The 15,557-nt window shown below is 35.9% G+C and overlaps 1 protein-coding gene across 1 annotated transcript in view; it reads right to left on the reverse strand.

The window, feature by feature from the left end:
• Window positions 1-15,557, reverse strand: part of LOC103601597 (serine/threonine-protein kinase MRCK alpha-like) — a gene marked incomplete at its 3' end in the record, with an annotated part of 191,175 nt that overhangs the window by 46,957 nt on the left and 128,661 nt on the right. The window contains exon 5 of the mRNA XM_008586026.1: window positions 11,311-11,459. Coding sequence (XP_008584248.1) covers window positions 11,311-11,459 — 149 coding nt within the window. The remainder of the gene's footprint in view (window positions 1-11,310; window positions 11,460-15,557) is intronic.

Consider the following 15,557-nt stretch of genomic DNA (forward strand, 5'->3'; position numbering starts at 1 on the left):
TACAAATTCTGGGCTATCCTAACCCTACCAAGAGAGGATGGTGGAAGCTCCATGCTTGGTAATTTTGAACTCTGCCCTGTGGACTTCTTTTGGCTGACTTAAATCTGTATCCTTTCCATGTAATAAACTACAACTCTAAGTATAACAGTTTTCAGTGAGTTCTGTGAGTCTTCTTGCAAATTATCAAAACTGAGGGTGGCTTTGGGAAGCTCCTGAACTTGTAATTGGTGTCAGAAGTGACGGGGTCTACTGAAAATGTTCCCTCTAACTTTATAGTTGGCCCAAATTCCTCCGTTATTGAAATAACAAATGAACTGTAAAATAATAACTATATTTATACCAAATGAATCCTATAATGGTGCACATCCTAAGTTCACCCACAGCTCTAGTGTAACAATTTTTGACTATAACATTACCTATTCTTTCATAATTTCAGGATATTATACAAATAGTTCCTCTATTAGCAGCATAAAAAAATCCAATTTTGAAATATGACTCAGGCCTGTGAGGGACTGAAGGGAGTCTTGAGTAAGCCTCAGGCCTCCAAGTATTTCTATCTCACTGTAAAAGTAATGATTTTACACATACCAAGAGGATAACTATCAAATCATACCCACAAATCTAAGCTGAAAAAGATGAAATCAGCCTGAAGCCCTGGAGAAAGCCCAGCACATACCTAGCCTTCATGGAATTCTTACGGGATAAGGGATGAAAAACTCTCTAGAAATGAACTGTGTGGAACTTCATCCAACAAATTCTACAAAACAGAATTAATTGATTTCCTATAATGTATCAGTACACTTTACCCCAAGAGTTAACACATTATATGAAACATTAAGGAGATGAGGTTAATAAAAATTATAATCATAATCTTGAATTAGGAACAAATTATGCGAGGAAAAAACAGGAGTTATGAAGTTAACTTCTTTTGCGTTGTTTTTTTGGACTAGGGTAAAGAGAAATTACTTTAAAAATATATTCCTAGAAAGGCAGGAGCAAGACAGCCGACTGGAGTTGTCTGGAGCTCCCCCTGCCCCAAGAGAGATCAAAACAACAATCAAACAACTATACTTTCACCAGAATGACTGAAGTACATTGCAGAGCACCAGGGGAGTCATAAAATCCTTGTGGAGTGTAGAAGGGAACAGCACCCTAGAGAGCAGAGCAAGGCATCCAGCAGCAGGCACTAGCTGGGAGTCAGGCAGAGAGAAGGTGAGCTGAACAAACCCCAGCTATTCCCACTGCCACTACAAAAGTCAGCAATCCCTGCCACGAGAGAGTCCCCCAGTCTTTTCAGGCACCAACCCAGTGGGAGAGTTGCTAGGAGTGTCACCGCCTCACAGGAGCAGCCCAGGGCAAGCAGCCTCCCCTCGGGATGTAAGTGGCCAAGGCAACGGAACCGCAGCTGGAGCCGCTGACTCCCTCTAGCCTAAGGTTTCACCTGCATTCTACCATTCAACCCAGTGGGAGAGTTGCTAGGAGTGTCACCGCCTCACAGGAGCAGCCCAGGGCAAGCAGCCTCCCCTCGGGATGTAAGTGGCCAAGGCGACGGAACCGCAGCTGGAGCCGCTGACTCCCTCTAGCCTAAGGTTTCACCTGCATTCTACCATGTTCACATGGGCACCGGCGCTGGCAGGACGGCATCCCTGGCTGCCTGGAGCCTAGGCCAGCAGAAAGATCCAGATCCCGTGTCTGAACCCATATGGCACCCCCCGCCCAGGCAAGCAGGTAGATCTGCTCAGTGGGGAACCTCCAATAAGCAGAGGTAAACCTCACTCACGTGCACTCACCCTGCACAGCCCAAGAGCAGCTGACAGCCAGCCTGGCTGTGACTCTCTGCCTCTCTCTGGGACCCTCCACCAAGCCTCCAGGGCCCTGCTGCCTCATTGCAGGCTTGCTCCAGGCTCAGCAGGTGATACGGCAGCCCTATACAGAGCTGCCAGGCCTCATCTGGGTTTGCTATATCTAAAAATGTCTTTTTTTTTCCCTACTTCATTATTGAAGGAAATTGGCACTGGACATAGAGGTCTGGATTGATAATTTTCTTCCTTTCAGTATTCTGAAGATGGTGTTCAATCATCTTTTAGCCCCCAGTTTGTATGAAAACTGTGAGACCATTTTCCTCTAGTTGCTTTCAAATCATTTTCTTCATCTTTTGTATTCCATACTTTGATTATAATATGCTAGGTGTGGTTTTCTTAGAATTTACATTGTCTTGAGTTTGCTGAGATTTTTTATTCTATAAATTCAGGTATTTCTCCAAACATGGAAACTTTGGGCTATTATTTCTTCTTCCCTATTGTCTCTATTCTCCCTTTCTGGAACTCCAAATACATGTATGTTAGACCTTTTCATTCCTGAGAATCTGCTCATTCTTTCAATCATTTTACCTCTGTCCCTCATGGAATGATTTCTATTGATCTATATTCAAATTCACTGATTTATTCCTATGTAATCACCTTTCTGCCCTCAAAGCCATTCAGTTAAGTTTAATTTGAGATACTATGTTTTTCTGCTCTAAAGCTGCCATTTGGTTCTCATACAGCTTCTATTTTTCTATCATTTCATTTCTATCAAATGTGTTTTTCTTGACCTCCTGGACCATATTTAAAATAAATGCTTTAAGTCTTTGTCCAGTAATTCTAACAGCTGGGTCACCTTGGGGTTGTCATCAGTTGACTGTTTTTTTTCTCCTGAGACTGAAACATAATTTCCTAATAGACTGAGTAATTTTGAATTATACTATGCACACTGTGAATGTATATCATGTACACTTTGGGTTTGTCATAAAACCATGGAAAATACTGGTGTTTTAGTTTTACCAGGCAGTCGACCCAGTTGAGATTGTATGTTCTAATATATCCTACAACATGATTGAACCTTGAAAACATTACACTAAGTGAAAGAAGCTAGCCACAAAAGACCACATGTTACATGATTTCATTTATATGAAATATCCAGAAAAGGAAAATCTATAGAGACAGAAAGTAAACTAATGATTAATTAGGGCTGGGGGAATGGGAGAATAATGAGGTGGGAACTTAAAGGTATGAAGCTTCTTTCTGAAGTGAGACAGTGTTCCTAAATGAATATGGTAATAAGCGCACATGTCTGTGAATACACTAAACAGTACACTTTTAATGAGTGAATTGTATGGTATGAATCTCAGTACACTTTTAATGAGTGAATTGTATGGTATATAAAATACATTTTGATAAAGCTATTTTAAAAGACTACACTTTAAACTCACAGCAATTTTTAATGAAGATCCACAGAATACCACTGGCAAGTTATATAAAAAAAGGCAGAGATCTTTCCTCCTAAGGCGAAACAGTTTGGAAAAAAAGTCTTATGAATCAGTAATATATAAATGACTATTATTAATATTGACTATAAAGGGTAATATCTAGTGCTAGTATAGAGTAGAACTAATAAAAGTTCACAATTTTTAGATCATTTTGTAAAACTGCCTTTGAAGAGTTTACAATGGAGAGGGAAGGCTCCATTTTTTTAAAAAGCTGTTAATATTCTACCATTATTTGACTATATGGATACCTAAGAACCTTTTAAAAAAAAAAATAACAAAAATTTCCTATTACAAAATGACAGGTGATCTAACATAAAAGAAATTGGTGTCTCAGCAGGTTATATATGCATATCCATCTCTCTAATCCACAACCTTAAAGAATTATATACTTTATATATTATCATTCTCTGGGACAGAACAATCTGCCAACCAGCAATGACTCTTCACAATCAAAGTGGATCATAATTAGGTCCTTCTAGTTTGAAGGCAAAGGAAACTACTTTAGAAACAGAAATTTAGGTAAGATCTTAGTCACTGAAGGCCACACAATATCAGCTGCTAATGTTCTGGTAACAGAATCGACGATTCTGATTATATATGTAGATTGTCTATGTGGTATTAAAAAACACCACAAAAGTCCTCATCTTTCTATTTTCGTCATCTAAAACTAAACCACGTAATAACCAAACATAACATTCTAACCTGATCAAATTTTATGTTTTCTTTGATGCTCTAGTAGGATCCTGTGTTTTTCATTATTAGCATTTTTGAAGTCTTAGCCAATAATCTGAACACCAAGTCTACTGATGAGTTTAGTTAACATGATTAGGTATAACTTGGGGTTTTTTAAACACTACAATTAGGACTTACTTTACCATAACCCAACATTTGGCACAAACTTTAATCAACCTGAGTCAAACACACCACATGATACAGTTAAGTCATTAGAAATAAACTCTACTCCCAAATTATGTATTTAAGCAAATAAATGATTGAAGAGTAAGGACACGCCCTAAAATGCAAACTGCCTATTCACCAAATCAAAAATAGAAATGCTGTCATTCAAACTTTAAGTTGAAAATTAAAGTGCATCTATAGCAAAGTCTAAAATCTGAATTGAAAGACTACTGAAAAGAAGATATTCTATGATTGCCAAAAGAGTATTTCAATAAATACAGGGGGAAAACCAACTATTTTGGTAAAGGCATAGAAAAATGAATATACTTTTGTAACATTAATATTTCTTTATATCGTATTTTTCTATGTGTTCAAATGACATCATTAACATTAAAATAATGATAAAATATCATTTCTGAACCTTAATTGTCATTCTCTGCATATCTTATTTTCTTTGGCCCTCCTACCTTAGCTACACTATTTCAATCTTCTGAACTATCTTCTTCCTATCATAGACATGGCTTTTTCTAAGAGGTCTTTCTGATTTACTCGTTCATCTATTGTTCTCTTTCATCTTACATCTCCACAATGTTTACATAAAAAGCTTTTTTTTTTAAGCCTGTTTTAATTTTCACTTAATTTCTGTCCATTACAGTTAATCTTCAAGTAACTCCTCAAAAACAGGGAATATTTCCTACCCTTCTATTGTGTCTCTCACCCAAGAAAGTAGCTACATTACTGGAAAAATGGTACAGACTGAACAATACCTTCATGATGAATAAATGAATTTACAAAATTAAAAATGAGATGAACATTTAACTTGAGCACAACTATGAAGCAAAAGTATTTTCCTAAACTTTAGTCTTTTTCCAAAGGACATTAAATTGAAGGTAAAGAGCATATTACTCAAATAAAAGCAAGTGATACCCTGCAGCTTCCAACACCCAAGACACTAGTATCCGCAGGAAAAATAGACAACAAATGTTTGTTTAAAATGCATCAGCTAGGACAACAATGTAATTAAGTACAAAGAGAAAGATGATTTACTTTCATTCTCCATAGGACATCTTGCTGTGCTCCCATCATCTGCCTCCTAACCTCTGGCTGCTCCTTCGTAGTTTCCTTTGTCAGCTACTCCTACTCTACCCACTCTGTATGTACCTGAGTGCGCCAGAGATCACTCCTGGACCCTTTTCATTACCTACTCTGTTCCACTAAGTGGGTCCAACTTATCCCATTATTTACATATCATCTACATGCTGATGACACCCAAGTACTTGAATTACAGGTCCCAGTCTTACAGTTGGTAAGAAAAATCAGTTCTTGGCAGGAATACATCAGTTCCCAAACACTTCAGATAAGGGATATTCAACCTGCAATACTATAACATCATTGGACTTCTCAATATAATAACAAGGAAATGGTCTGCATTTCAGCAACTAGTCAATTACCACTTTAATAAGCACCTTTGGGAATCTTTTCATCTGTACAAGAAAACTATTTTTTTCTAAAAAGTTCCAAGAAGCTATAAATCTCAACCACAAAATATGTTGTTTTCAAGTCTAAATTTAAAAGGATGTTGGGGCGTAGTTCTGGTTTTTCAGCCCAGCACGTAAGGAGCTCAGAAGTCACCACTACATTTACTTGTTGTTTCACTAACAAGTAAAAACCTGAACAAACTGAAAAATTAACTACAACTATTCCTATTTATGCAAGAGAAGTGAAGTGACAGGACAAACTGATGACCTCAAAGTTGGAGAGAGAGACAGACAGGCAGATACAGAGAATCACAACTTAGAAGAGGAAAAATCTTTGTACAGAGAATCAAAACCTAGCAGAGTAGAAACACTCAAGCAAAAACCTTGCAGGGAACCAGAGCCTGGTTAGGAAAACCTAAACTGTAACTGATTAACTGCTGGAGACTCACTGTGGACAAGCCTGACAGATTAAAGACACCAGTGGAGGTGGGGAGGCCAGTCACAGGAGGGCTTTTGTGAATTTTACTACCAGGAGATCACCCAGAACCTCACAATGAATATCTGAGGAAAAAACCCTCATGCTTCCCTCGGGGGAAGGGGAAAAGGAACTATTCTGAAATATACTAGAGCATTCTTTTCTTCTTAAGAAGGCCTGTCCTCAGAAGAAACTACTTTCCCAAAGCATAACCTACTGGGTTATCTCAGAACCTAAACTAGCTGGGGGAAGGGAAATACCCAACTCCAGTACCCCTCTAGCCATCCTGCCCCAACTAAGCGAGGGTTGTGGCAGGGAGGGGAAACCTGTGAAGCCTTGGTGTTCATAGTCCATTGGCACAGCCTGAAACCTAATCATAGGATTATAGTACATTTCCCCACCCCCAACACACACACACACCCTTATCATTACATTACTAAAGGCCTATTTAATGCAATTCCTTTTATCCAATACATCATGTCTACCTTTCAATAAAAAATTACAAGGCATATACTAAAAGACAAAGATACAAACAGGCTGAATGAGCATCAGGATCAAAGTCAGACATGACAAAAATGTTGAAATTATCACATCAGGAATTTTTTAAACTATTATTAATATATTAAGGACTATAAGAGAAAAAGTAGACAACTTTGTATAATGTAATTTGGATACATAATGTAAGCAAATAGATGGAAATTCTAAGAAAAAATCAGAAATGCCAGAAATCAAGAAACACTGAACCAGAAATGAAGAATGCCTTTGATGGGCTCATTAGTACACTGAACACAATGCTGAGGAAAGAATCTCTGAGCTTGAGAATATGACAACAGAAACTTTGAAATAGAAAAGCAAAGAGAAAACTTAAAAACAAACCAAAAAAAACACAAAAGAAACCAGAGTATATAAAACTGTGGGACAAGTACAAAAGGTATAAAATACATGTAATGGGAATACCAGAAGGAGAAGAAAAGAACAGGAGCAATATCTGAAGCAGTAATGACTGAGAATTTCCCAAAATGAATGTCAGACACCAAACCAGAGATCTAGTAAGCTCAGAGAACATCAGTCTGGATAAATGTTTAAAAAGCTATATCTAGGCCTATTTTCAAATTACAGAAAATCAAAGATAATGAAAAAATCCAGAAAGAAGCCTGAGGCAGAAAAACACCTTACCAGTACAGAACAAAGATAAGAATTAAGTCTGACTTCTCCTTACAAACCATGCAAATGAAGAGAGTGGAGTGAAATGTTTAAGTGTTGAGATTTTAAAAACCCACCAACCTAGAATTTTGTACCCTGAAAAACCGTCCTCCAAAAATGAAGGGAAAATAAAAGACTTCCTCAGACAACCAATGAGACAATTCACTGGCAACAGAAGTGTATTACAAGAAATGCTAAAAGAATTGAAAATCTATTTAACAAAATAATAGCTGAAAACTGCCCAAATATTGGGGAAAGATATGTACTTCCAGATCCAAGATGCTCAAAGATCCCCAGATTTAACCCAAAAAAGTCCCCTCCAAGCCATATTGTAGTCAAACTGTCAGAAGTCAAAGACAAAGAGAGAATTCTAAAAACAGCAAAAGAAAAGCATCAAGGCACCTGTAAGGGAGTCCCCATCAGACTAACAGCAGACTTCTCAATAGAAACCTTATAGAGGAGACAGTGGGAAGATATATTCAAAGTGCTGAAAGAAAAAACTTGCCAGCCGAGAATACCATCCCCACCAAAGCTATCCTTAAAAAAGGAAGAATAAATAGAGTCTTTCCCAGACAAAACAAAAACTGCAGGAATTCACCACCATAAGACTGGCCCTACAACAAATTCTTAAGGGAGTCCTACATCTGGAAGCAAAAGAATGATAATTACCATGATGATAACATATGAAAGAATAAAACTCACTGGTAGAGTAGATATGTAAAAGAAAACAAATTACATCTTTCCACTACAAAAAAACACCAAACAGCAAAGACAAATAATAAAAGAGAAAGAAAGGAACAAAAGATATATAAAACAACTACTAAAAACTAATAAAATGTCAGAAGTAAGGCAAGACCTTTCAATAACAATCTTGAACGTAAATGAATTAAATTCACCATTTTTGTGCTGTTAGTAGACCAATAATGTAATTTTTACAAGTCTCCAAATAAGTTCATTTAAAGAGAACACAAGATAAAAAGAGTATTTCCTTTCTTAAACATATCCAGTCTCTACTATTTCCTTTTTGTATTCTCTAACTCCTTATAGTTGAAATTCATCAATTATAAAACATTATGGAATTTGACAGATCTCATAAAACTCTGTGACATGCAGTTTACCACAAAACTAACTTACTTAAACACACTACCTTAAACACTTTATTGTCTAAAATTAATGGAAGCCTATTAGCTACCAAGAGATAGTATATAAAATCTACAGCATGGCATTCATGAGTTCCTCGATAATGACCAAAATCTGTCTTTACAAATTAATCTCCTACTAAACTCAGCATGAATTCTATCTCTAGCCCAACTAGACTAGTTTCTCCAAAACTGCCGCTTGCTTGCCTCTGGGCTTTTCGCCTTCCGTTCACTCGTCTGAGAATGCCTTATGCTCTGCCTGCACACAACTTTCTCATCTTTCAAAGCTCCACCATTAAAGTCTTCTCTTATGAAAAATATGATGTTATGCAAACAGCACAAATCCTGGAGTCAGTCTGACTTAGATTTTAATGCAGGCGATGCTACTTATTGATTAATGTCTCTGAGGCCAGGTTTCTTCATCTATGAAATGGAGCAATCTCCATTTTAGAATTAGTATATAAGTGAAGTCCATAGTGCAAAGTAAGAGTTAAATAACCATTAGAACTGACCATTAGAACTAATCTTATTACTCATTTCTCTCAGCTCTCTGTAACTGGCTTATATAATTCATTTAGCAATTCACAGCCTGGACTCACTCCATCTCTTATATTTTAGCCCTAAATAATTATTTAACTTGTGTTATTTTAGTTTTAACTTGTGTTGTATGTTTTATGTCCCCAAACAGACCAGAAGCTGCTTAAAAGTCAGGACTACAAGTCATACCTACTTACTTACAACTCCACGTGGTTTAGCACAATGCTATTTATAAAAGAGGACCCAAATATTTCCTCAGTAAAGCATTTGCTGAAAAAAGTCTACCCAGCAAACGGGAATCACATTTTAAGAAGGGCATTAACACACTGGAACATCCACTGAAAGATAAAGGGAGAGGCAAGGAGGGAAGGAGAAGGGGTGTGGGAGTGGGCACAGGGTAAGTGGGGGAGTGTGTGTGTGTGTGTGTGTGTGTGTGTGTGTGTGTGTGTGTGTGTGTTAAAGAGAGAATATGTAAGCAAATTCTGGTAACAAACTATAGATGTTTAATCCAAAGAAAAGACTTCAGAAAGCACGATCACTAGAAAATAATTAAGATTGTCTTCTTTAGTATCTAAATAAGATTATCTTGTTTAGTATTTCGAATCTAGAGAAATAATTTTTGGAAGTCAAGAATTTAGATATGAACTGGTTAAAGCCTATCTAAATCCCACGAGTCTATGGCTTTATGTTTAAACATTCTTTAAATGCTCAATACAATGATATTTATGTAAGTATTTTTAAATGACAGTCTTCAGCTAGGAGTTTCTGTTTGAGCAACAAAAAAGAGCTTTGGTTTCTCATCCTATAAATTCACTTTAGAGACTACAGTATCATCTTAAAAATTGCATTAGGCTTCACAATATTTAAAGCATTTTCATGTCTTTCTTTTCAATAAAATTAGTGACTATCAGATACCAACAGAGAAAAAGTACATGAATAGGCAAGAGCCAAATTGAGATCTGATAAAATAGAATTTTCAAACAAAATATTCTTCCTTTAATAATGTCTTAGAACTTCATTATTAGTTAGATCAATCCACCTGAGATATCAACTTCTTAAAAAAACAAACACTGAACAGAAACTTTCTCTTCTTCTCACATTCATGTTCTTCTCAGAGATCACTCTTATCACCCAGAACTTAAAAGTAAAAGTCACTACTGTCTTAGAGCAGCAGTTCTGCAAATGTAGTCACTGGACCAGCAGCAGCAGTACCACCACCACCTGGGAACTTGGTAGAAGTGCCAATTCTCCAGCCCCATCCAACCAACTCAATCAGAAATTCTGGAGCTGACCAAACAATCAGGGGCTTACTCCATATGATTCTGATGCATCCTCAAATTTGAAAATCACTGTTTTAGAAAATGGTTTGGTTTCCTCTAACACGGCAGTATCCCTTTACCTACTTCTCCTCTGCATATTTCTCTTTCTCACATTTTGCACAAACCAAAGATTTTCTTGTTTGAATGATTAATTCACCAGTAACTTTGTGATGATTTCCTACTTTGTTTCCTTTTAAAATGTGAGCTGTCTGATAAACCATCCAATATGTTTTTAAATTTTTTATTACACACAAATTATTATGAGCTGCTTACAAAGAAAGGGATTTTTAACTTGTGTCAACAGGCAAAGAAAAATCCCATATAAACACCATCTGCAAATAGGCCCATTTTTTCCTTTACATTCCATCCTAGACTGCATACAGTATAACACATATTTGTAGGGAACATTTTAAATAAATATTTGTACCTATCAGTTTATAATGAAATTATTCCATGAACGTCAAAATTATCACCTTCCTACAAAAACATCTATTTTGACACTTATATAATCCTTGAAAGTATTTTCTTGAGAAATACAGAATACATAACCTGATAACCTGGGTTTTATTTAGCAAATAAACCTATGATTTATGGCCTAGAATTCTGGCTAATGCCAATATGTAAGACTCAATCTAAGGAAATTGGCCAATGCATACTCCTCTTGAGAAAAAAATTATATGTAAATTTAAATAAGTGTTTTTTTAGAAGTGTTCTCTAGAAATGCTGACTGGAAGTGGGAACTTTTAGATACTACACGTGTACATGTATGCATAAGCAGGTATATCAGTTCCTTAATGCTGACAAATAATGACAATAACAAAACAAAACAACCAAAACATCTCAAAACAAATTATTTTGGTTGATGAGAAATGTATCTAAGACCACAATTAATAAATTTCATTTTAAAAAGTTACATGGCAACTCACAGCCAGACGCAATGGACTGCCTTACTCACCTGTGTACATAATGTAGCTGATGAACTGAGTCAATTGCTATCACCATCTCGGCCAAGTAAAATCGAGCCATATCCTCAGGCAATCTATCTTCAAATTTGCTGAGCAGAGTAAGCAAATCCCCACCAACATAATAATCCATAACCAGGTACTGTGAATGAATAAATAAAATGTACTCAATTAATAATAAAGGTGAAAAATTAATATACTTAACATATCCCAAGGTCAAATAAGATTGCGTCACATACTTATGTGAGTAATTACTTACGCAGTTAATTAACAAGAAACTGTAAGATGATCATCAGCAATCATTACAAGACTTCCAAATTTCATACACAAGTAAAATAAATTTTAAAAAACTGGGACAGAGAACAACACAGGATTATCTTTTTATTGTTGCTGTTCTATTTCGCAAAGTAAAAACATCATCGTCGTCGTCGTCGTCTTCAAACTACAGCTTTATCAACATTTCATAAAAAAGTGAACATTTTAAATTTTAAAAAACTGGGACAGAGAACAACACAGGATTATCTTTTTATTGTTGCTGTTCTATTTCGCAAAGTAAAAACATCATCGTCGTCGTCGTCTTCAAACTACAGCTTTATCAACATTTCATAAAAAAGTGAACATTTTAATTAACATCATCGTCGTCGTCGTCTTCAAACTACAGCTTTATCAACATTTCATAAAAAAGTGAACATTTTAATTCCCCAGAAGATAAAAAAGGAAGAAAAAACTCAGAATATAGGACAGCCCTTATGCTGAAAAAACTCATCTTCATCTCCATTCATCTTCATCACTACATTTTCCTTATTTCACCTTGAATTAGTAAGAACTTTATTATAACCAGCACCAGCTTATGGGTCAGCATTTGGAAACCACTGTTATGTAAAACATAGTACTACCCACCATATATGTTTCTCTTCGCATTTCTGATAGTACACAAATATCAGAATGAACTTTTCTCAGGTATATATAAATAAAAGCCAACTAATTTCAGATACAGACCCTTACAAGTGTGTGTGTGTGTGTGTGTGTGTGTGGATGCGTGGATGCGTGTGTGTGTGTGTGTGTGTATGTGTGTGTATGCAAAAAAAAAAAAAAGACAAGGAGTATACACCAAAATGTTCACCCGGATTCTCTGGGCTGTTATGTATGTGTGTGTATGCAAAAAAAAAAAAAAAGACAAGGAGTATACACCAAAATGTTCACCCGGATTCTCTGGGCTGTTAGATTATACATGCTATTATAGCTTTCTGTTATGTTCTAGACTGCTTTATAAGCATGTATTCCATATACATGTGTATATACGTATATTATACAAGGGGTCGTCAAAAAGTTCTTGTAAAGATTCACATTATCTTCTAATCCTATTTTTCCATGAAGTTTTTGAAGTACCCACAAACTATGTTACGCTATGTTATACATTATTTTAAGGAGAGGGAGAAAACTAGGCAAAGTGGAAAAATGGGCTTCATAGTCAAAGAAACCTGTATTCAAATCTTAACTCTGTGTTATAAGTGGCTTCTGAAAATTTAATCCTTTGATACTTCATTTTCTAATTTACCTAAGTACAATAATGATACCTTCCTCACAGTGTAGCACTTAGCATGAAGGCTAGTAAATAAAAGATGCTTAAACGTCAGTTATAATGTCTTGAAATGAAGGTGATTTTATCACAGAATGGAGATACTTCACCGAATTGACACTAAGATTTAAAGAGTCTTAAGAAAATTCAAATTCTTATTACTATACAACATTAAAAGTATAAGTATGGAAAACATGTTAAACCAAAGAAACTAATTTCATATATTTAAAGCCTTGAAAAGAAGGGAAACAATATATTTCAAATCCTGGTCCATGGCTTACTTGCTGTACATATGAGGCCTATAGATTAATAGACTCTATCCTGATCATTAGAACAAACTAATATAATGTAATAAAATTTTAACATTAACATGTTGCAAGAAATGGCAATGAATGTGAAGAAGAAACCCACATCTCTTTAAAAAGAATACTTTGAGCACAGAAGCAAGAAACTTTTCAAGCAAAAAAGCAAGCCTGCTATTAAAATTGGAATCTCATTTTTATACATAGGTGGTTATAAAACATTACTCATTCCTTCAGCAAACATTTACTGAATGCCAATCAGGATATTTTTTGTGGCAAACAGAGAGGAAAAAACCCAGAGGATAAAGAGATGAAAGGCCCTTACAATAAAGGCTTTTGGCTCTTCCAAGTATACTCTATCCTTGCCACACCAGACTCCTAAGAGATCTGAGTACACTATCCACCAGCAAACTGCTAAAAAATAATTCTCTCAACATCTTTGCCACCACGGCCACCAATCAAAAGTTAGGCTCCTGGGATCATCATCCATCTTCCACCTTCATCTACATATCACTAGGAACTTCCTCTGAACAAATCTCCAAAGCCCCATGGATCCCTTCCCCTCCAGCCTTTCAGTGTGCTTTTTTGAAACTCTTCCATGGTAAACGAACTTCCCTTAGACAGAACTAAAAATGAGGAATATAAAAGTATTCCGAGTTTTCCTTGCCTGCTGAATCGGGTTCCGGCTTCACTCACTCATTCTTCCCCTGTGTTATCCTCAAAGGAAATTAGCTGTTACTAAGACAGAATTCAGCAAGTGGGGGGAAAGAAACAGAAAACACAAAATCCTCAAGAAAAAAACAATGAATTGAAAATGAACTGTACATGCAATGGTGTTTTGGTATTAGGAAGACTAAATGTATCAGGAGAGGCAAACAAATAATAATCTCACATAAGAACAAAACTTCTTTTTCTTTGTAACATAACCCAGTGAATGTCACCAAGATCTGAAAGTCTGTCTTTTCTGCTTTTTCCTTGATTTCCTACAATATTCGATTCAATCATCAAGGTCTTATTGAGTCTATTTCCTGCAAAATCTCTGTGGAATCCATCTCCTTCCATCCTTATCCACTACCACAATCCTAATCCTGTCTTGTTTTGACTATATTACTGCTACAGATTTAAGGGCAAAGTGAATAGCTTCCCATAATATATTTTATTGTGTAAACAATTTTCTTGGGAATGAAAAATAGAATACAGAGCAACAGAGAAACTAATAAGTTCATTCACTAATTCCTCATTTATTTATAAAAGTACCTACAGTGCGCTAAAATTATGTTTAGACAAGGCAGAGACAAAAATGAATGAGACATAGTTACTGCCATCAGGGAATTTACAGTCTGACAAAGGACAAAACACAAATTAATGGGCAATTTCAGTATGCTATAAATACTCTGACCGTGATAAGCATAGGGGGTGGCTACAGACTCTTAAAAGAAAAGAACCCAAACTTTGAATCAGGTTCATTCATCTGTCTGAAAATTATCTTTGGTCAAAGTGTGAAGACAATTTTCTTACAGTCAGTCTATTATCTAAAATAATTAGTTAAATAGTCAATTCTTCCTCCCAATTCAAATGAAATGTTCCCTAATCATATTTTAAGATCCCAAATCCAATCACTGCAGTTCCTCGGAACTCTATTCCATTATGGTTTCCTATTCCCATATTGATATCCTATTGTTCTGATTAATTTTATAGTAAAATTTAATATCTGATAGGATAAGTTCCTACTCATTACCTACCTTTAAAATACTCCCCAATATAATTAAGATGTCATTAAACAAGGTTTAAAAAAAAACGATGAGAGGTAAAATTCATAAGATAGATCGAGAAGATAATAATCGTAAATAAAGAGCTCCTACCAATTCTTAAGAATACAAGCAATCCAACAAAACTGGGCTGAGGATATTAACAGTTAATTCACATAAGAGGAAACACAATTAGCCAGTTAATACATTCTTAACCTCAATAGCAGTCAGGGAAATGAAGAAGCAAAGCAACAGTGAGATGCCATTTTTTACCAATCAGATTAGCGAAAAGATCACCAGAGCTGTGGGGAAAGTGACAAGCACTACTGCTTTTGAGGAAATGATATACTACAACCTTTTGAGAAAGTAATTTCACAGTATCTATTGAAATTTAAAATGTGCACACCCCTTGATCTAGCATTCCCACTCACAGAAATGTAGTCAATTAAAATAAAAGCTTCAATGTGTAAGGAATATAGGCAAGTATATTTACTGCACAGAACTGTTGATAATTACAACAAATTAGAAAAATATGAATGGTGGGCCGGCCCGGTGGCGCACTGGATAAGTGCGCCGCTTGGGAAGCGCGGCGGCGCTCCCGCCCGAGGGTT

The sequence above is a fragment of the Galeopterus variegatus genome, unplaced genomic scaffold, assembly GCF_000696425.1.
Source record: "Galeopterus variegatus unplaced genomic scaffold, G_variegatus-3.0.2 Scaffold3805, whole genome shotgun sequence".
Classification (NCBI taxonomy): Eukaryota; Metazoa; Chordata; class Mammalia; order Dermoptera; family Cynocephalidae; genus Galeopterus; species Galeopterus variegatus.